Source organism: Oryzias melastigma, linkage group LG12, assembly GCF_002922805.2.
Source record: "Oryzias melastigma strain HK-1 linkage group LG12, ASM292280v2, whole genome shotgun sequence".
Taxonomy (NCBI): Eukaryota; Metazoa; Chordata; class Actinopteri; order Beloniformes; family Adrianichthyidae; genus Oryzias; species Oryzias melastigma.
In genome coordinates, this window is record NC_050523.1 from 3,106,172 (window position 1) to 3,128,311 (window position 22,140).

At 38.4% G+C, this 22,140-nt stretch overlaps 1 protein-coding gene and 1 long non-coding RNA gene across 5 annotated transcripts in view; one reads left to right on the forward strand and one right to left on the reverse strand.

Moving 5' to 3' along the window:
- LOC112162867 (synaptic vesicle glycoprotein 2C) overlaps nt 1–22,140 on the forward strand; it is a 55,384-nt gene that overhangs the window by 12,360 nt on the left and 20,884 nt on the right. For 2 of the 3 annotated variants that reach the window (XM_036214423.1, XM_024298806.2), the window contains exons 2-4: nt 445–1,330; nt 16,995–17,175; nt 18,435–18,586. In XM_036214423.1, the coding sequence (XP_036070316.1) occupies nt 724–1,330; nt 16,995–17,175; nt 18,435–18,586 (940 nt within the window). In that variant the 5' untranslated portion in view covers nt 445–723. Of the gene's footprint in view, nt 1–258; nt 1,331–16,994; nt 17,176–18,434; nt 18,587–22,140 lie in introns of those variants that run through there. The other variant, XM_036214424.1, reaches the window with a different exon arrangement.
- Nucleotides 1,955–22,140, reverse strand: part of LOC118599419 — a 65,389-nt gene continuing 45,203 nt past the window's right edge. The window contains exons 2-3 of one of the 2 annotated variants that reach the window (XR_004948759.1): nt 10,044–10,191; nt 1,955–3,262 (exon numbers count right to left, since the gene is read on the reverse strand). This is a non-coding gene — a long non-coding RNA (uncharacterized LOC118599419). Of the gene's footprint in view, nt 3,263–9,750; nt 10,192–10,279; nt 10,347–22,140 lie in introns of those variants that run through there. The other variant, XR_004948758.1, reaches the window with a different exon arrangement.

A 22,140-nucleotide genomic window follows, 5' to 3' on the forward strand; every position in this document is an offset into this window, starting at 1 on the left:
CTCAAGTCGTCACTTTTTGACGTTTCGGGTGTCTCTGACTCGTCGTTTTTCGATGTGCTGGATGATCCTATGAAATCACGAGTCCCCAACCAGTCTGGCCAATTACGAGTTAGCTTGTTGGAAGACCACACCCCCTCTTGAAAGCCGGTGACATGAAATCTGTCAATCAAACATTTAAAAAATGTAAGTTTTCGAGGCATCTTATTGGTCGGTTTATAGTTTGAACGACAGAAAAAGTATGAAAAAGATGAGAATTATTAAGAAAATGTTAAAAAAATGTATCAGAGCAAGAATGTTTATTCCGGAACACTGGGGGGGAGGAGTCACTTCGTCCAGTTTTCATGTACAGTCAGTGGTTTTGTCTTGAATTTAGCATCAATCAGGCGATTTGTTACTGACGGATGTGAGTCTAACTATCCTGTCTTTCTGATTCTCCTCCTACAGATTGATGGTTTCCTCCACTCAAACCCAACAGGACTGAGGAGCTCCGTCTCGTTTGAGCTCCGTCTGATTGCTCCCATTCAATGGAATTAGACGGTACCGTTTAACCGACAGTTTTCTAGCAGCTGGCTCCTTTCTTCAGTGCTCCTTTTTTACCGCCTTAAATCTGTCAAAAGAAACACCATAAACCTGAATAAAAATAGGGAGCTTACGTTCTCTCCCTGACGTACAGTAAGAGTGCAGCAGAAGTGAAGTTAAAGTGCCAACTTTCCTTGTGCTGAGATGGATGAAGTGCAGAACAACAGGACTTCCTTGGCGAAAGGTGCCAAGGACATAGCAAAGGAAGCCAAACGGCACGCTGCCAAAAACTTCAGCAAAGCTGTGGACCGGGCCTCGGACGAATACTCATCTCATCGCAGCTACAACCGATTCCACAACGAGGATGAAGAGGAGGATAATTACAACAGCTACGCTCAGCAAGATGGCACCTATCCTAACAACGCAGCCAACGACGAGGACGGGGCCTCCAGTGATGCAACGGAGGGCCACGACGATGAAGATGAGATCTACGAGGGGGAGTACCAAGGAGTTCCGGCCTACAATGACGGGAAGGTGCAGGACAGTCAGGTAGCTTTGGGCAAGCCGGTGTCCGACAGCGCCAAGAGCCGGAAGGAGCTGGAAAACGAGAGGCAGGCGGACGAGGAGGAGCTGGCCCAGCAGTACGAGCTGATCATGCAGGAGTGTGGCCATGGGAGGTTCCAGTGGCAGCTCTTCTTCGTTCTGGGGCTGGCGCTCATGTCGGACGGCGTGGAGGTCTTCGTGGTGGGCTTCGTTCTGCCCAGCGCCGAGACGGACATGTGTGTCCCCAACTCTGGTGCTGGATGGCTCGGTAAGGGTTTGAATTTTCTGGTTAAGGGGAGTGTTTCATTGAACCAAAGTATAAAACCCTTTCAACCTTTTACACAAGAATATAGGTTAAATGCAAAATTAGTCTAAAAAAAACAGAAAAAAACCTGAAGTTAGCCAAAACAGCTAGCATGTAGCTGAAACATCAACTAAACTCTAAAAAAGTCTAAAAACTGAAAAAAATTCAGAAACTTGCCAAAATAGCTAGCATTCAGCTGAAATATTAGATAAACTCCAAAATAAAAAAACAAAGAAAAAAAACAGAAAAAATCCTGAATTAGCCAAAATTACGACGGCGTATTAGGGTCACCAAAAAAAAAAAAGTAATATTACGACTTTTTTTCTCGTAAATTTACGACTTTAAATCTCGTAGATTTAGGAGAATAAAGTCGTATATTTATGACTTTTAAAGTCATAAATATACGACTTTATTCTCGTAATTCAGCAGTTACGCTTTTTTCTCGTAAATTTACGAGATTTAAAGTCGTAATATTACTTTTTTTTTTTTTTTTTTTTGGTGGCCCTAATACTCCGTCGTACAAAATATCTAACATGCAGCTGAAATATTAGCCAAACCTCAAAATAGCCAAAATAGTCCAAAAAGCGAACAGAATACCATCAAAAGTTTTTAACTTTACTACAGTGTGACTCCGTTTAAAATAAAGTAACGACTAATCGACTATTAAATTAGTCGTTGACCATTTTAATAGTCGATTAGTCGTCGATTGGTCATGGCGGCCCTAAAGCTAACCATCCAAAAGCCACATTTCACAAACGTAAGAGACTTGGGCTTCATCTGAATTCCCTCACTATAAAGGTGTTCGTCAGTTTTTCAGCTACAATTCCAAAATTTAGTCCCTTGGAAATTTCCCAGAAGTCTTTGCAAAAAAAAGTGCGCTCCGATGTTCACCAGTTTGGTAAATATAGACAATAGTTATTGCATATGAAGGATTTTTCACTTGAAAAAATGTTTGTACATTCAATTTTTATTAATTATCCAATCTTTATAAAATATTTGGGTTTTACTTTTAATTTCTGACCCAACTTGACCACACTATCTTTACCACTTGCTTGACTTCGAGTTCAAAATCAAGCTATCAGAAAAGGTTCAGGATGCTGTATTTACCCTGATATATGTCATCAGCCCTCGTTTTAATAAAGTCTCCATATATTGTTATTTTATCTCACACTGCAAATCGTTGATTTAATCACACACACAAATTCTTATCTCTATTTCTATTTAACGCACCACAGAATACTGTTGTGTTTATTATAAAAAACAGCTGTGCTACATAAATCAGAACGGCAGTGTGCATCGGGATGTGTAATAAAAGTGTCTTCGAGGCATTTCAAAGAGAAAAACATGTCGTCTTGACAGCAGAAACAGGTAGGAAATAGTTTTGATGACATCTTTATAGTGGAGGAAAAATGGCATCACAAATGTCACTTTTGAAAGATTGCTCTTATATTTTTGTATATGGTACAACTTTGTGTTTTTGAGTTTACTGAATAACGTAGCTAAAAGTCAGAGCTTAGAAGGCGGTTGGTGATTCACAGAGAGAAAACTGTCCATGAGACGTACTGTTCAGCACCGATAGTGCCTTTTTTGTGACACTTTCAGTTGTAAATCCCGCTCGAGAGGCAGCCAGCGAGTTGTCATGGCACCAGGTATTTGGATGCATGAGTAGGAGGTGCGATGGCTCCAAATCTGGGTGAAAGTCGTGTTTGTGTCCAGAGCGATGTGTTCTAATTAGCGCCTTCTGACGTGTGTCTGTTAACGGACGGCTGCAAACTGTGTTTTTTTTTTCTTTTCTGGATCCACTGTTTTTATCTGCTTTGTTAAACAACTCCAAGACAACCTTTGTGTCACAGAGCGGAATTTATTCCACCTGTTCTCTCATTCTGACTCATCCCCCTGTGGGAGAAAGAAGGGAAAGAATAGCAAGTATGAGTCATTTTACCAACTCACACACACGCTGTATAAATAAAAGATGGGCATAAATATTCACTTATTTAAATGGATCTAAAACACACAATTTTTGTTTGCTTTTATCCCAAATAATTGGGAGACGTTTGAAACTTTATAAATGATACGAATTTCTTTAAATGTTCTGAGTGCAAAAATGTAGAGATAATCATACATGATAATCTTTACGAATGAAGGATTATTTAAACACACATGGATTAACACAAACATTGACTGGATTATCTTTAGTAAGAGGAAAATCCAATTAAACGCTAAGGAAAGGCCAATGGGAATGATATTCTAGACCACGTGTCAGTCAAGGCCCGGGGGCCGGATCCGGCCCTCCAGGTAATTCTATCCGGCCCTCCAGATCATTTTATTTTATTATTAATGACCTGATGTTATCTTGAGCTCATTTCTAACTTGTATAATTTTGATAAAGTATATTTTTATGGAGTGTAAAATATTGAAAGTTATTTAAGGTTTAAGTTGATTTATTCTGGAATAATATTCCTGCCTTTTTGTTATTCATGATTATGTTAAAAAGTTACGGTTTTAAAATTTTAAAAATTTGTATTTTGCTAGCTTTTTGGACTGTTTTGGAATTTACTTAGATTTTTTATGCTACTTTGGAATTTAGCTAATATTTTAGCTACATGCTAGCTGTTTTGGCTATTTTAGGCTTTTTGTTGTTTTTTTAGGCTGTTTTGGAGTTTAGCTAATATTGCAGCTCAATGCTAGCAGCTTTGGCTAATTTAAGATGTTTTTTTTCTCAGTTTCTTTGGCTATATTGGAGTCTAGCTAATATTTTAGCTACACACTAGATGTTTTGGCTAATTTAGGCTTTTTCCGTTTTTTAAGGCTGTTTTGGAGTTTGGCTAATATTTCATCTACATGCTAGCTGTTGGGGCTAACCTAAGTTGTTTTTGTTTTTTAGGCTAACTTGGCATTTAGCTAAGAATTTAGCTGCTACCAGCTTCAGTGTTTTTAGCTATCAATTTCAGCATCTTCAGCAGCCAAATTCAGCTTACAGCATTCACACTAGCATTATCACAGGTAATTCTATATCTAGTTCATAATTATTGTAAAAAGTTATGGTTTTACAGTTTTAAAAATGTAGTTTTAAAGGGTTCAATAAATGTTTATCCTGTTCGACCCTCGACCTAAGGTGTGTTTTGGATTTTGCCCCCCTGTGCGATTGAGTTTGACTCCCCTGATGTAGACTTTAGAAGTTTTTAGCCAAAATAAAAAAGCCTGTGTCATTTTGTGAGACATATTTTCTGCAGAGCGGCAGGAGCTCATCAGAGACTTCCCTCGAAATTGAGGATGGAACTGTTGGCACAGAAGTTAGACTCCACTAATTTCCCATCATCCATTTATTTACACTCTCTCCCGCTAGTTTATAGCACCTTACCATCCCATGTAGCAAAAAACAAAAAAAAGTATAATTTGGAGGCAGGTGCCAGCTCAGATAAGGAAAATAAAGACGTACATGGATCTATTTGTCTGTATGTTTCTGCGTCACTAACCCAAGATTTTTCAAACCACCGGTTTTCATCTGTGCCTGATCCAACATGATCTTGATAAAGAAATACTCAGAAATGCAGTTTTAATCTTCAGTTACATTGTATATTTCCTTCATTGTAAGAAAAATGCTACGAGAACATTTTCAAAACACCAAAAACATGATTTTCATTGGTTTTTGACGCTTTAACACAAAAGCTTTAGCTCGTAATTCCAGCAGATTCTTAAGCCGAGATAAGCAGCCTTGCACTGGTATGTGGTGGATACGCAAATCAGTTGATTCTGTTGCAGAGAAAAGTGGTTTTGTGTCAATCCAAGGCCAGTATTTATAGATTGCTTTAAAATCGCGTCAAAATTGGCTGAATCATGCTTAGGTTAGCCAAAACAGCTAGCATGTAGCTGAAAAAATAGCATAACTTTAAAATAGCCTAAAAAAATTAAGAAAAGACTAAATTAGAGAAAAAAAATAGAGTTTCAATATTAGTCTAACTCCAAAATTTATTTAAAAAAAACTAAAAGAAAAAAGCCTGAATTAGCCAAACAGCTAGCATTTAACTGAAATGTTAGCTAAACTCCAAAGCAGCCTAAAAAAAATCTTAGTAAATGCCAAAAATAGCCCAAAAAGCTATCAGAATGACAATTTTTATAACTTTAAAACTGTAATTTTTTAATATAATTATAAATAATAAAAAGGCAGGAATATTATTATAGAAAAATCAATTTAAAACCTAAATAACTTTTACTATTTTACTCTCCATAAAAATATAATTTGTCAAATTTATACGAGTTAGAAATGAGCACAAGATAACATCGGGTCATTAATGAGAATAAAATAAAATGATCTGGAGGGCCGGATACACATGTGGTAAAGGCCCTTTAACATCTACAGGAACACATAGTTCCAACTTCTAGTTTTTAATGATTTTTCTGATTGGTTTAAGTCTAATACACACATGTGAGCGGTTTACAGTTTTACGGCGTATTTTTTTGTCCTCTCTTCCGCTCTTAGCAGTGTAATCCCTTTATTACACTCTCTCCAAACCGTTCTGTGTCTAATAGCCATGCGGGTTATCAGGAGATACGGGCGAGACTTAATCTCTGCAGCATTGTGCTGCGCTGCAGTTTAGCCACGGTAGACTGGCTCCCATACCTCCCAAGAGGAATGGAGGGATAAAGAGCATTCCTTTTTAATGTGCGATCAATTCCCTCCTCTTCTCTTCCTCCTGCTGCCCGTCTGCTTCAGATTTGTCTGAGGGTGTTTTTTCTGCACCACTGCTAACATTTCTGAGACGCTGGTTGATGCAGATGAAGATCTGTTTGCAAGTCAAACAGTTCTTACGCAGTCACGATCACCTCTGACGGCTGACCAGCACGATGCCGACATAAACTACTGCAGCATTTGTGTAGCCAGCGGAACGTCTGATGGCTCCACCTCTCATTCCCTGGTCATCGTTTGCAGCATCTTGTTCCTCTCCTTTAAAGGAAAACCCATTAAAAGTTGGGCTGTGGAAGGACCCTGTAGTATTTCAATGTTTCTAAGAACCTTTTCTAAAGGGTAAAATGTTCATTCCAAGTCTCTCCAGCATGAAATGGGTCTGCAGCAGGTTCCAGAACAACGGCAAACATCTCTCCAGGGAGCTCTGCTCTGGAATCGGCCCGTCAGGTTTCAAACCAGCAAATTCTCCATCTCTGAGCTCACAAGTTCATAAGGAGATTCCATTTTCTTTCTTTTGGTTTGTTAAAGCACCAAACAAACTCAAAGTGAACGTTTTCTTAACCCTTTAACTGCCCGCTCAACCAAATGGTGGGGAATATTTAGAAAACATGCTTTTAAAAATATTGATTGTATGTATTACTCCCAAAGATACGGAGCCCCTAAAGGGACATTAAAAAAAAAAAGGAAGCAAAAAAAAATTCTGGTTACTGTCTGTCGAGCACCAGTTAGTAAAAGGTATTTTTTTTATTTTAACTTAAACTTTTTTTTTCTTAGAATCAGCTGTACAATAATTACTAACAAGAACATCCTTACTTTTTTTCTAAAAATTGAAGTAAAAAAAGAGATTCTGAATAGTAACTGATGCGCACTAGATAGTAACTATAATTTATTTTTTTACTTCAATTTTTAGAAAAAAAAAACGTTTTATTTCGTTACTATCTGGTGTGCGCTAGAACATCTTTTTTTTATTATTATTATGTTAAAGGAAAATCTGGATAGTAAATGGCTGCACCAGTTACTAACCAGATTTTTTTATTTTTTACTTTTTATGGAGCCCCTATGTATTTTTAGAAAAAAAAAAAATTTTTTTACTTCAATGTCCCTTTAGGAGCTCCATACCATGGGAATAAGTAGCAGAAAAATTAATACTTTTTTGGTGATTTTTTCTTCTTTTTTTGGGTAGTTAAGGGTTAAGGATCCAACCCGATGAAAAAGGTGTTTTTTTTTTTTTTTTACATGTTCTTGTAGCATTTTTCTGATGGCGGAGGACATATATGTAAACGTTATTATTATCAAAACTGTGTTTCGGAGTATTTCTTCATTCAAACTGTTGTGAATCAAAAGAAGAAATGATGGTCAAAATGGGGTGGAGAAGGGGGGCGGGGTTGCTCACAGAAACTATGACACAGAAATTGCATAAACCTAATCAAAAGACCACAGGGAGCGCCCTGAAAAGATGATTTGAGGTGAGAATTTTAAGTCTTTTTATGCATCTGTGTGTTTATTTTACATTTATGGAGCATTTTTGGGAAGGTTTTAAAACACTGAGATAAATGTCGAGTTTTAGAAAAGGCCACATTGCTCTACTTTCAAACTCTAAATTGACAAAAGTATTTCTGTGGTCGAAACAATTAAACTCTTTTTTACTTCTTTAATCTTCTATTGATCATTTTTTAGTCTTAACTTTCCAAAAATTAACAGTTATTGATTTAGATTTCTTTGTGCATTTCTGTTTACAAAATCTTATAATTGTTTAAATTCAGTGAAAATTGTAAGAAAAAAAAAGTGAGATATTTTTGAATGTTTATTATTGCAGTTTTCTGTAGTTTTAATTTAAATATTTAAAGTCCTCCTATAAAAAAATGTTAAAAATGTGGTGTTTTAATGATGATTATGAAGTTTTTAACCAAAATCCCACAACCTAAAAGTCTTTAAAAGCCACATTTCATGTTGATCTGAAGCCTCTGTTTCCAAAATCTTCTCTACATGGGCGTGGCCGATGAGTAGCCCCGCCCTTGATCCCCCTTTCTGATGATGCTAGCTGTGTCTCGCTAGCGTAAATCTTCACGAATGCTGCAAAAAAAATGTCAAATAATGTTGGAAATGTCCAGCCGTATGGTTCTGATCCAGATGCCAGTTCGGACGAGGAAGTGAAGAGTTCCGTGGATCGAGTGTTCATGATGTTCAAACAGGAATGCCCTACAAAGCTTTAGTTTGTCTCGTTAATTATCTCGTTATCACAGTGGCGGGCCGTGCATTTCACACCTAGGCCTTCAGTAGTGCTCCATCTGAATCAACCCAACCCTCATTAACTATTTTATGGCTATAAAACTTCTACTGCAGGTACAACTGAGACACACATAAAAAAGCATAAAAAATAACCTGATAAAATTGCAATAATATTTAGGTATATAGCAAAATTTTACTCACCAAAAATCCGGATTATTTGTTCACAAAATCCATCCTTTCTATCCTCAAGAAGATTTCAATCACTCTGTCGTGCAGATTATCCGTGCGTTTTAGTTCCATCAAGAAGTCCTTTTCTATCGCCATGGAAGCTAATGCTGAAAGTCGAGCCTGCCCTGACGTATTTCTGGCATAAGTTTTAATTCGCTTCAGGGCTGAGAATGTCCGTTCAACAGAAGCAGTGGACACGGGGCTTGCTAGCTTCGGAGTTGCCCGACCCCTCTTAACAATGTCCAGCTTTTCTTGAAAAGTCCGTCTTGAAAACGGCTTTGACAGTAAGTCTGCAACCAAATCCATTTCTTCTCCTCCTTCAGCCATTGTGGATTGACAAACCAGCTATTAAATTCGATATATTTGCCTGTGCAGGTCGCTACAGATTCAGTTTACCAGGTCTGCCTAGTACACTCTCCGATTATCCAATCACAGCGCGTGAAAATCCTGACGTTTCCGTGGGCCAGCTAGCTGGCCTATCACGTGGTCTCCTCCAGATCTGATTGGTTGAAGCAACAGTTTGGTCGACAATTATTTTATGCTACAGGGCCCGCAGAACCGATTCTGAAGGCCTTCAGGCAGATTTCTTTGACCCTAGCAACAAATGGTGCTGCAATGTGATTGGTTAATGCTTAAATAGAAAAATACACGTCTGGAAGCAGCGCAACCAGGGAGACAGCAATGAAAGGACGAAGACAGAGCATTTGGAATTATAGAATACGTATTCACGGAAATAAATAATAATTAATATCAGTCTGTGATTCAGATATTTTTAGGCCAGCAGAGAAGGCCTTGCAGGCCCTGACGGCCCACCACTGCGTTATCATATCATCATCTCGTTATATATGAAATGGATATGATTATCCGAGTTGCTATCCCGTTATCAGGAGAAAATAAAATTATGATCAGATAATTCTTGGGCCATTCTGACATCACAGCAGCTCATTCATTCAACCAGAGTGTCTTTGTGACGGTTTGACTGACAGCGATTTAAAAGGAAATGCAAAAATGAAATGATTTCTAACAACATTTGTTCTCTTTCATAAGAAAAATGCCACATATAGATCCTAAAAACTCAAAAAACAGGATTTTAACAACATTATTAGAAGCTTTTCAATTAACTAAACATAAAATAAAAAAAAATAGTCCATGCTATCAGATAATATGATCCATCCATCCATCCATTTTCTTGACCGCTTAGTCCCTTTCGGGGTCGCGGGGTGCCGGAGCCTATCCCGGCTGCTGATGGGCGAAGGCAGGGTACACCCTGGACAGGTCGCCAGTCTGTCGCAGGGCAGATAATATGATCAAACAATAAAATAAAAACTTATTTTTGCTGCATTTCTACATTTCTGCAATATCTCATAAAGCAGTTTAGGCAAACAGAGGTTCAGAAATGTCTCATTTTTATCCAAACACTTTGAAAGTGTCAAACGTATTAATCTGGATTTAAATATCCAGTTTTCTGTGGCGCTTCGAAAATATAAAACAGATTTGTTTCTGCTAAAAAGAAATGCTTAATGTTAGGAGTACTTGTGCTGAGATCTTTGGGGGTTTTCCTCCTCTGTCATTCGTCACGGGATCCTCTGGGAATTCCTTCATCTGTTGAAGGAAAATCAGCTCCGGATTGAGCGGCGATGACAGCTGTCCGCCTGCACGCCGCTCTCCTCCGCGCCGGCGGCTGCCAGAGGAGAAATCAGAGCAGAAACTGAGGCGTCAGGAGAGAACCACACAGAAGAGCTAATTACTTTGAAGCAGGAGACACAAACGGAGGCTGATGTTCAGGAGTCGGATGGAGTCTTCCCTCCGGGAGCAAATTTGAGGGAAAAGTGGACTCTGAAACGTGACGAGAACAAGACGGCTGTTTTATTTTTAATGTTTGTGTTAATTCTCTTTTTTCCCCTGATTGCTGTAGCTCCAAATTGGATCAATCTCTGATTCACGGCTTAATGTCAATGTTTTAGTCAAAGTTGGGGGAGAAAATAATGTATAAAAAAATAGTTTTTACATAACAAGAGATTCAAACTGTTCACAGGTCAAACTTTTATCATCAAAATGAGAATTTTGTGGGATAAAACAAACAGAAAATGACTTTTATGCATAAAAATTGCTTTAAATTAAAATGCAATCTTTTTTTTTTTTTTTAGTAAAGACCGATTCAGATGTAATCATTAGAGTATTTAATTCAGTTCTACTTTTTAACTGAAATATTTTCAAGTTATTATTTCCACATTTGTCTTTCTCCTTTTAGCTATCCATCCTAATAAAGATCATTTTGAACATCTTTATTGGTCCAAGTTCTGACAAGGAAACCAAAAAGACCCTTTTGCATATTTTTATCTACCAAATTGGTGTTTTTTTTTTCATTAAAATCAACAAAAAACTTTGCCAAACTCCCAAATACTGTAAACATAAAGTGCTATCCATGACCAGTTTCCATGGCAACCATGAACAGATTTGATTCCTCTTTCAGACTTAAACATTTAAGACACAAATCCATGTAGAGGCAACATTAAAAACCATCTTTGAGAGGTTTTGTTCTTTGAAACTTATAAAAAATAATTGTGATCCTGCAGAATTTCCTCGTCTGAGCTGGAATCTGGATCAAAACCGTATGGCTGGATAGCTCTAATATCGCTCAGAATTCTGGCTGCACCACTAATGTTATGTTGGGGATGTGGGGCTGTAAGGTCATGGTAGAGAGGAAACAAAGGAATGATGGGATATCCACAGAGGCTTACTTCCACGCCAACAGTCCCACCACCAACTCAGTAACTAGTTTCTGATAAACTCATCGATGAGTTCATGATAGTCATTATTCCTATTGCTGCTCTGCAGAAACTATGTCCTAGAAAAGAACAGTTAATAATAATTAAAACGCCAGAGGATGATTTGAAAATAGATCAAAATGTGATTGGTGTGAGACTTTAACCTTCTTTCCACTCAATATCCTGAATAAAAGATAAAGAAACATTTGAATATAAATGTACTTATAAGGGGTGTGAGGAAAAATTTCATTTAGGGATACTTGTGTCGATTTAAAATTTTGGCATGACTATATTTAATTAAATATTTATGAGAATCCTTCAGAGTCTTACTTTTGTTAAACCCCTGAACACTAGATGGCAGCACTTCAAACTGAGTCTCTTTGAGCAGCTCTACATTCAGACCAAAACAACAAGAAGATCTCACGAGAACCAGCTTGTGTTGAATGTTCAGTCAGCCTAGCAGTTTCTGTTGTTATGAGACATGTAGTACTAGGGCTAGGTTGATAAAATCAATTAACTGAACAGAATCGATCTAAGCTTAAAAGATTGATCATCGATAAAAGTAGAGATTGATCTAACGCTTAAAGCTAAAGTCCGCTAGCTTGATGCTAACATATAATGGGATTTCCCATAGGACGGCTAATGCTAACGCATAGATAATGAATGTGTCTAAATGTGTAAACTCAAAACTAAATTGAACTGAATTGAGAGGATTGAAAGAAATGAAATCGATCCAGGCTCTGGTGAATCAAATCAAATTATTGGCGATACCCAGCTAGTTTTGACTTGGGATGTGTATCAAATTGAAACTGTGTCACGTGACTGCCAGTACCATACAAACACAAATTGCCGTTCTTTGTAGCTACTCAGATAATGAACGCGTGAAGCCATCGAAATGTTCTCCTTCATCTGGTTATTTTATGGAAAGAACTTGCTTTTTTTCCCCATTTTGTTTTTAAGGTCCCGTTGAAGCACCGTTTGTTCTCCTGAACCGTTTAAATACTACATTTTATAAATGTTGGAAACAAACAGCTCTTTATTTCCTCAATCATACTTTTAGAACCTTATCGGTTAAGGTACATTCATTCTATTGTTTTACACTGAAAAAATATTTATGTTATGGAAATCAGACAATGTAGGCTATTCCCTTTAAAAATATTTATTTTTCCCAGAAGTCTCTGCAAAAAACTAGCGTACATCTATGGTCACATATGGACCACAATGCATTGCGGTTTAATATTTTCAAACAAACAAAACGTGTTTAAATGCAATATTTGAATAACTTATCCACATTTTTACCATCATAACACAGTAGAGTCATAAATAAATGTTGTGAAATGTTCATTTTTATTTGATTTTTACTTCGTAAAATCAGTGACGTCATATCTGGCTTTTAGGAAAACGAAAGAAAAGCAGCGAGAATCGTGTCCGAATTCCCTTTCAAATCCAGCGCACTTCATAATCCCGGACTATGTAGTCTTTTAGTAGTTAGGGGTTAGTGGGGGAATTTGGACAAAGCCATAGTCTTAAAAAAATGTTCTTGATCAGTTTTGGGATATATCGCGATGCGTACTGTATCGTGAGTCACGAACTGGGATACGTATCGTATTGCCAGACTCATGCCAATACACACCCCTAGTGTTTATTCACTGTAAAGTTAGACCTCAGTGGGTTTTTTTTGTCTGAAACCAGCCTCTGCTGGTCATTTGAGGGATTGCAAAATCTGCTTCTTCCAGGTTTGAGTCAGAACCGGGTGGCAGGGGCTCGGTTCTACGAGCTTACTCTGCAAAATCATCACCGTGGTGACGGACAGTCGTTCTCCTGATCAGACTCTAGTCTTGACGCGTTCGGCGGACTCCTGCTGGTGAAGGCTCTGCAGGTCTGACCGGAGTTTGAACCCCCGCAGCAAATCTCAGATCCAATCTCCGCAGCAGCTGAAGTGCCTCCGGTGCCCCATCACCCCCCCTTTATTGCACATACAAACCCTGCGTGAGCGGCGCCATAAAACAAACGAGGGCGTTGCTCCCAGATAGCGTCTCCTCCGGTACACGCTCTCAGATGTAGCGACACAAATCAGAAGATGGCACCTTTCTGTGCCGAATGCAGCTCTTCTGATCCTCGGGAGCCCCGTTTCCATCTCCTGCTGAGGGAGCCTCCTCTGCGGCGGCGGCAGTGGCGGCGCCTGTCACCTGTAATGAATCACCGGCTCTCGCTGGTGTCTGCGCCGCTCGATAAGAGCCTTTACTTTCAGCGTATCTGTCCCATCACCAGCGAGGCTAAGAAGAGTCAGCTTCCTGTGCTCGGCCATCGTTCTTCCTGCTGCTGCCTCATCAAACCGCCACATCTCCACGCAAATTAGCATTTTTATTAGCACAAACAGAGTCCAGAAGACTGTTTGCAGGCCTCCCCTCCCCCGACCGCCACTTTCTGTCGATAACCCGCTCAGGACGAACAGCTGTAGACCGAGATGATCTTTAAAATGTTACCTTGTTATTTTCTTTTTGCACAAATAGCATTTAAAATGCTTTTCTTTACTCTTTTGACTGTGTACCATGAGTTTTATTTTATTTTGTTTAATCTTAATAGGCGGGTTTAAAAAAAATCACTTCTACCATAATAATCACAACTGTCAAATATGTTTAATTACATTTTTACCTTTCAAATTAATCTTTTTTTAAATCCAAAATATTTTTTTAATTGTTCAGAAAAATACATAGCTAGATATAGAAAAAGTTATTTCTTTAAATGTATATATTTAGAAATTAAGAGCTAATTAAAGGCCTTTTCATTTAAGAAAAAAAGATAGATTTGTTAAAACATATGTAATTAAAGAAAGGATTTAAATCAATTTTTAACACCAGTCCTGTAATACTGATTTATCAAATATATAAATTTTTGTTCAATTATTATATAAAAATGTGAGATTTTATTCAATTTTCTTCAGTTTTGTTTACTGATTTAGTAAAAAATTATATTTTAAACCCAAACTTTTTTTTAGAAATGTGAATAATTAATGTTTAATTGAGCATCTGTATCAGAGAAACACAGTTTTTAACCAGAAACTTTCACCAAATGACCAAAATTAGAACAAATGGCCCTCCAAAATAAAAGCATAAATGAAGAAGCTTAATTATTTTTAGTGTAAAAAAACCTCGTTTACAGTTTTAATGGAGTCGCTGATTTTTGGCAGTGGTTATCATCATTTAGGGTTGACCGGTCCAGTTGAAAAAGTTTTTTTATATTTTTATTTCAGTGTAGCCTCCTCTTACATGGACACACCTGATCCAGGTGATCAGCTGTGAGGAGGGCAGGCATGAAGAATAGGCAGACCCAATGAGATATATCGCTAGAGATCACACGCTAGCATGTTACTATTGTCTAAGATACGTAAAGTGTGACGCCATATTGGAATGGTATGTAAACAATGAAGTACGGCTTAGCAGATACAGTAAAAAAAACACGCTGTGGTATTAATGTTTTTGTACAAAGTGCAACAAATGAACGACATTTCAAACTTTTCTATTAAAAAAATATATTATATAGAAAATGCAATGTGTACCTGATGCATACTTGTGTTTGTATTCCCTTTAAACCCTTCGGGGGAAATGCACAAGTGGATCCATAAGTGGATAAAGTTAGAAATGAGCGCAAGATACCATTAATAACAATAAAATAAAATGATCTGGAGGGCCGGACAGAATTACCTGGAGGGCCGGATCCGGCCCCCGGGCCTTGACTTTGTCACATGTGGTCTAATTCCATTCACCTAGAAGTAACTCCACAGAATTCAATTGTTTTTAACCACAGTGCTGTTTCACAGTGTTGTCTGCAGACTAAAAGCAGCTCTTTCACCTGTTTGTTAGTCTCCTGTAACTAATCCGGTCCGTCTGCCTCTGAATCAGAGACTTAAGTGTCTTTAAGTGAAGCTGAGGAACACTAAACCCTCAGCTACAGCAAAGTCCAGGTGATTTAAAATGCTCTGAAGACGGTTCATCTTCAGCTCGCAGTCCGGCTCCAAACAGAGCGATCCCAGTTGGACTATTTACACACACTTACATTTTATGAAACCTCTCAGAGTTTTTTTCTTTCGGTTTCCTCCCTCCACAGATGTGCTCAAGAATCCTCATTTAATGGTTGAGGAAAACGCAATATGAGGCCACCAATATCAGTGATGCTGCAAGCTGTCAGAAAGTTGGTCTATCAAGCAGCTGTGCAGCTTTTTCCTCTCAGTCTTTCCTCCTTCATGAACCATAAAACTATTGAACCATCAGATCTAAACTTTTGAGCCAGACTGTTATTTCCTTTGAGCACAAACAGAGAGTTCTCACAGACGATGGAGACCTACAGGGTTAAATCCACAGACACGAAGACGCTGCAGCCAAAACTCTTATATGTTCCAGAAAAAATGAAGCCCACTTTGCTCCGCCCACTTCCACTTTGGTTTCTACTTCTACTGATACTCTAAGTCACATGTGACAAAGTCAGGCCCGGGGGCCGGATCCGGCCCTCCAGATCATTTTATTTTACTGTTATTAATGTAATGGTCCGATGTTATCTTGAGCTCATTTCTAACTTGTATAATTTTGACAAAATGTATTTTTATGGAGAGTAAAATGTTAAAGTTAATTAAAGTTTAAATTGATTTATTCTGGAATCATATTTCTGCCTTTTTATTATTCATAATTATGTTAAAAAGTTACGGTTTTAATGTTTAAAAATTGGCATTCTGCTAGATTTTTGGACTATTTTGGCATTTACTAAGATTTTTTTAGGCTATTTTGGAGTTCAGTTAATATTTCAGTTGTTTAGCCTACTTCCAAGTTTAGCTTTTTTTCAGCTAAAGGGTAGCTGTATTGGCTAACTAAAGTTTTTTTTTGTTTTTTAGGTTAATTTGGCATTTAGCTAAAATTTTAACTGGCTATCAGCTTCAGTGTTTTCAGCTATCAATTTCAGCATCTTCAGCAGCCAAATTCACCTTACAGCATTCACACTAGCATTATCACAGGTAATGCTACATATCTAGTTCATAATGATGGTAAAAAGCTATGGGTTTAAAGTTTTACAAATTTAGTTTTAATGTGTTAACTAAATGTTTATCCTGTTCGGCTCGCGACTTAAAGTGTGTTTTGGATTTGGTAGGAGGTGAGAAGGGTTGAGGGCATTTTGCATTGCTTTATAAATAAAGTTTGATTTGATCAACATTTCAGAAATGGAGAATCTCAGTCGTTGAACTAGTTCAGTTTATTTATCCTAAATGGTTTTTTTTCTGGATCACAAAATCTCATCCATCCAGACATTTTCTAAAGACTTCAAAAGACTTGGGGGAGCTCTTCCCAGCTATTGTTGAGTGAGGGTATGTACACCCTGGACAGGTTGCCAGTGTGTCCCACACAAACGTAATTATGGACAATAGAGAAACCAGTTAACCCATGAAGCAAGTTTATGGCCTGTGGAACACCCGCACATGCACGGATAGAACATGCAAACTCCACACGGCTGGGATTTGAACCATGAACTACTCGCTGGAAGGCAAGAGTGCCGACCACTGCACCACTGTGCAGTCCTTCACATGACCTATCTGAAAACGTCTTTCTGAGTGTTAGAGGTATGAATGCCGTTCAAACTGCAGTGATTGTTGCAACAATCCACCAAAACAGTCTATTCTATCAGAGGTTCCCCTAACAGTCCTCCTCCTCCTCCTCCTCCTCCTCCTCAGGAAGCATCGTGTATCTGGGGATGATGTTCGGAGCCTTCTTCTGGGGCGGCCTCTCAGACAAAGTGGGCCGTAAACAGTGCCTGCTCATCTCCATGTCTGTCAACGGCTTCTTCGCCTTCCTGTCCTCCTTCGTTCAAGGCTACAGCACCTTCCTCTTCTGCCGCATGCTGTCCGGCTTTGGGTGAGTCGTTTCCCTTTTTGTGCCTCATGTGTAGCTTAACATCAACCCATCTTTATCCCTCGATTTGGGGAGGGAAGTAAAGCAAAACATAACAGAAATATTTGCAGAAATAAGCCATCCACAATAAGTGAACATCTGTGCGCTTTAAAGCTACTGTTTGCTTGGCTGCTCACATCTCTGATAATAGACATGCCCTCCCTTGTCAATAAACCTTCTTTATACACTCAGGGGCTTTATTTTACGGCACATGGAACCTCAATGTTTAAAGAAATGAGTGCATTTTTATGAAATTTATATTTTATCATTCATAAAGTTCTGGTTTTAGCGATCATTACGGTGAAAATATTCCAGTTGGGATAATCTTGTTAACCCTTCCACACCAGAGCTTTGGCTCCAGTGTCGACATTTTTTTTGTCAGCTGTTGATGCAATCAACATGAATCAGCTGATTCCATCACAGAAGAAAACGCTTTTACGCCCTTGTGCAACACTCTACAATAACAATGTGTTGTATTTTAGCTGATATGAAAATCTGCTTTTCAGATCAGCTGATTCGTGTAAAAGGTTGAAGAGTTCCTGCATGTCGAAGAGCGTTATTTAGGTGTCACTGGCAACGTCTCTGGTGTTTAAGGGTTCAACACTCTAGAGGAGAAAGATTTGGGGCTCTAAAGGGCAGTAGGGGGCAGTATGAAGACCAGAACTAACCATTTAACACCAGAGCTTGAGCTCCTCATCTTCTCCAAGCGAAAATGCAAGTTTTTTTTCAATTCTTACTTCCCTTAGGGCAAATTTATTATTGTAAATCCAATTTGAGGAACTATATTGTTAATAGAAACACAGCTAATGATAAAACAATGTAAAGACATAATCTGGGTCCTTTAAGGAAAACGCATTACGTCAACCAATCAGGGACTCAGCTTTGGGGACACTTGGGGTTCAGTGACGCGATCAGCAGAGGGAGTCCAGATCCAACATGGAGAAAATATAAATACTTTATACATAATAAATATATGTAGTAGCGATAAAGTTAATTATTTAGCATTTTTACTGCACGAAATGAAAAGACTGAAGCCAAGACTCGTTCAAATCAAACATTTTGACATGCAACAAAGAGAAAACATTCTTTGTGAAATAGATAAAAGCCAATAAAAATGTCCAAACCACGACTGTCTGACCAGTAACCATGGTATGTTGATGGATGTCCCTCAGTTTTTCAAATGCTCTGCATAAAGTGACACAGGCGTGGGTCTCCCCCTGCAGAATTGGTGGGGCGGTGCCCATAGTGTTCTCGTACTTCGCAGAGGTGTTGGCCCGGGAGAAGAGAGGGGAGCACCTGAGCTGGCTCTGCATGTTCTGGATGATCGGGGGAATCTACGCCTCGGCCATGGCCTGGGCCATCATCCCACATTACGGTCAGTGATCTTCTCCTGAGCGAAATAATGAACTCGTCAGACTAATGTGAGCTGCTGGAAGTTATTTTCTTTAACAACAGTGTTGAATTGTCAGAGAAGTCTGACAAACTCGTTTTCATCGGGGTGTAGAACACTAAAAAGATTCAAGCTTCCATTTGGTTTTCACACTGCACTCTTGAGAGTGGACCAAAGTCACCTCTTTTTAGGGGAGGGCCCTGGAAAAAACACTGATCAGGAAGAAAAAAAATCGGTTTAAGTAAATACAGTTATGTTCTCATGGCAACACGTTCACAGAAAACAGTTTTCTACTTTTTCTTGAATTTTGTTTTCAGTCAGATTTGTGCTTTTTTCTTATCAAAATGATGTCACCTTTAACCCGTCTGCTTCAACACTGAAATGATGAGTTTATTTGGTTTCTTTGATGAAGTCTTGGTCTGTTTTCTGCTTGGATAAAGTCTTCTTTTCGCTTCACCTCAGTGACATCCACCAGGTTTCAGTCGGTTCCCGGAGTTTCCAGATCCACGACAGCTTTGTTTTCAGACCAGAGTTCTCGAGTTTGAACCACACCAGGGTTTAGATGAGCTTAACAATTCAGAAAGTTGTCAAACTCTGTTCAATTCCTTCACAGACAGTATGAAAGGACCCAGAAAAAAGTCTGAGTTCTTAAATATCTCCGTGGAACTGTGATAGAGTATGGATTTACAGATTTAAATGGACTCAAATGAGAAAATGATGAAATGTTGACTTAAGGCAGTTTATAAATGAGTACAGGCGCTATAATACTGAAAAATGAAAGCTACAGAACACATTTATTTTACATTATTATTGTTCATTTGTAGATGGTTTGGTTATACTATTCTGTTGATTCATTATGTTTTTGTTTTCTTTGCTTAAATCATAATTTAAATGTTTTTTTTCTACAGTAAACATGCTTAGATATCAGTTTTGATCCTGTAAAAGCTCAGTTTTTAATATACAATCTATGTTAAGGAACATCTTTTACCATTATTAATTGTTAAAGGACCAAAAATTTAAATAGAAAAGGCACTTGAATTTAAAAACAATGTAACATCCTTCCTTTTTACACAAAACCCCTCTGGGAACCACAGCGAGTCCTAGTCCAGGAGGAACAGGACACTATTGTCATTAAAACAGAATTGGAAGTTCTTTGTCTTCATTTGATAAAGCACCAACTGAACTACAAACTCATGTAGTTATAAAGAGAACAAAAATAATCTCTGGTAGGAAATGAAATCTTACAAGAGATTTTACTTCCTTCCCGCCTAATTATGAGTCTGCCTTCACCTCCAAACTCTTCATCGGTGAGGTAGGAATGGTAGTCGGACCCGTTTGAGTCCTGATGATGTTAGCTGTCACTGTGACGTCCACACACCTTAATGAGAGCAAAAGCTGGCGTGGAACTCGAGGATTTCATAACAACAACGGCGATTGTTTCCAGCATAAAGAGCCTCCAGGTGTGCAAACAAACAGAAGGCCGCTCTGGCTGCAGCTGCAGCAGCAACGCGACAAAGCCTGCGTATCACGGAGCTCTGAGCGGATCAGAAGATCAGGTGCATGAGGTGAACTGACACGGCGTGCTGGAGGCATGAGCAGTACTTAAGCTTCCTGGGATTTTACGAGGCCGTAAAAGAAATAAAAAGCTGGTTTGGTGCAGGGCAGCAGAGAGGAGCGTCGGAGGATCAGAACACAACCAGCAAAATGAATCCAACCTGCAGGGAAGGGCTGAGAACGAGGAGGGAGGGGCTTGATTTATGAGGTCTGTGTCAGGAGGAATGGAAAGGTGAGAGGAAAGAGCAGGAAAGGAAAACACCAAGAGTTTATTTTTAAATTTGACCATTTCGAAGGCAGTGTTCACGGCGTTTCATGACGTGCAATCATGATGCTGATGAAGGATCTCTGAAAAAACGCATAAAACGAGTCTAAGAACTGGACTGAGTGAGTGTGATGTCACCCATAAAAAATGGCTTACTTCTGGCTACAACCAAGTCAAGTCAGCCGCCATTTTTTTTGTTTTTATTTTGTGATACAGACAGTGACTGATCCGAGTCGGTCAAAGTTTCTAAGGCAACCACCATCACCAATCAGGAGTGAGCTTGTTGGAAGTCCACACACGCAAAATCTGTCAAATGTCTTAAACATTGTACAAGGGGGTCAATAGGCTCCACCTACTTTCACGGAGGAATGTGATTTGTCAGTTTATAGCCTTGCACTGCAGAAAAAAATACTTAAAAAAAATGGATTAACAAGAACATGTTTGTAAAAGGTATCGAATCAAGAATGGTTAATCTGACATATAAAATGACTGAGTAAAAGCTGTTTATTTCTCAATAAAAGTCTATGGGATATTAGGTCACTGTATAGGACAGGAGTAAGAAACTCAAACACACAAGGGGCCACAATCCAAAACACATCTTAAGTCGTGATATGAACAGGAACATTTATATAACGCTCTAAAACTGATATAAAAAAAAAAAAAAAACTTAAGTTAAGTTAGCCAAAACAAGAGCTAGTTGCTGAAAAAAATAGCTAAATTCAAAAACAGCTTAAATAACGTAAAAAGATAAGCCTTAATTAGCCAAAACAGCTAGCATGTGGCTGAATTATTAGCTAAACTCTAAAAAATCTAAATAAATGCCAAAATAGTCCACAAAGTTAGCAGAATGTCAATTTTGAAAACTTTAACACCGTAACTTTCTTTACATAATTATGATATTTTACTCTACATAAAATATATATTTCGTCAAAATCAAACAAGTTAGAAATTAACTCAAGATAACATCGGGCCATTAATAACAATAAAATAAAATTACTCGGAGGGCCGGATCCGCCCCCGGGGCTTGACTTAACACATGTGGTACCGAAGACCTAGATTACGTGACCCCTCCCCCATGTGTAGGGCATGGGGGGAGGGGTCACTCAGTAGGAAAATTAGATTAAATGACCCCTCCTCCAAGACATTATTATAACGTTTTTCTGTAGTTCAAACTACTTAAGATATAAACTGATCCATCAGATGCCTCAATAAAAGTAGGTGGTCTTGAAGCGTTCCTGGCCGCTCACTGATTAGTTGGTTCCAACTCTGGTTCCAACATGGAGATGGCCCTACTGCAAAAAAAAAAAAAAAAAAAAAAAAAAAAATGGTGCCTAAATTTACTATATTTTGTTTGAACCAGAAGTGAAACATTTTCTATGGACGACGTCACAGTTGCTCAGTCAAGTTCTCTAAAACTCTAAGATGCAGTTTTAATCACAATTTTCTTTATGTATCAGAAAAAGTCACAAGAACATGTTTTAAACACCAAAAACACAATTTTCATCTGAGTGTGGTTGTAGGAAAACCATAAAAAGAAAAAGTTGTGTGAATGTTAAATATTTGCGTGTCTGGATTTAGTAAAACCTGTTTATTTGTGGGGTTTAAGGTTGAAAAGATGTAAAAGTATCTTGTTTTTTAAATTTGAAATTTGCAGTTACGGGGCGGCGGGGTAATAACGGCGTTTCTCTCCCAGATGCGGTGGTGTCTGAGTAATAGGTTC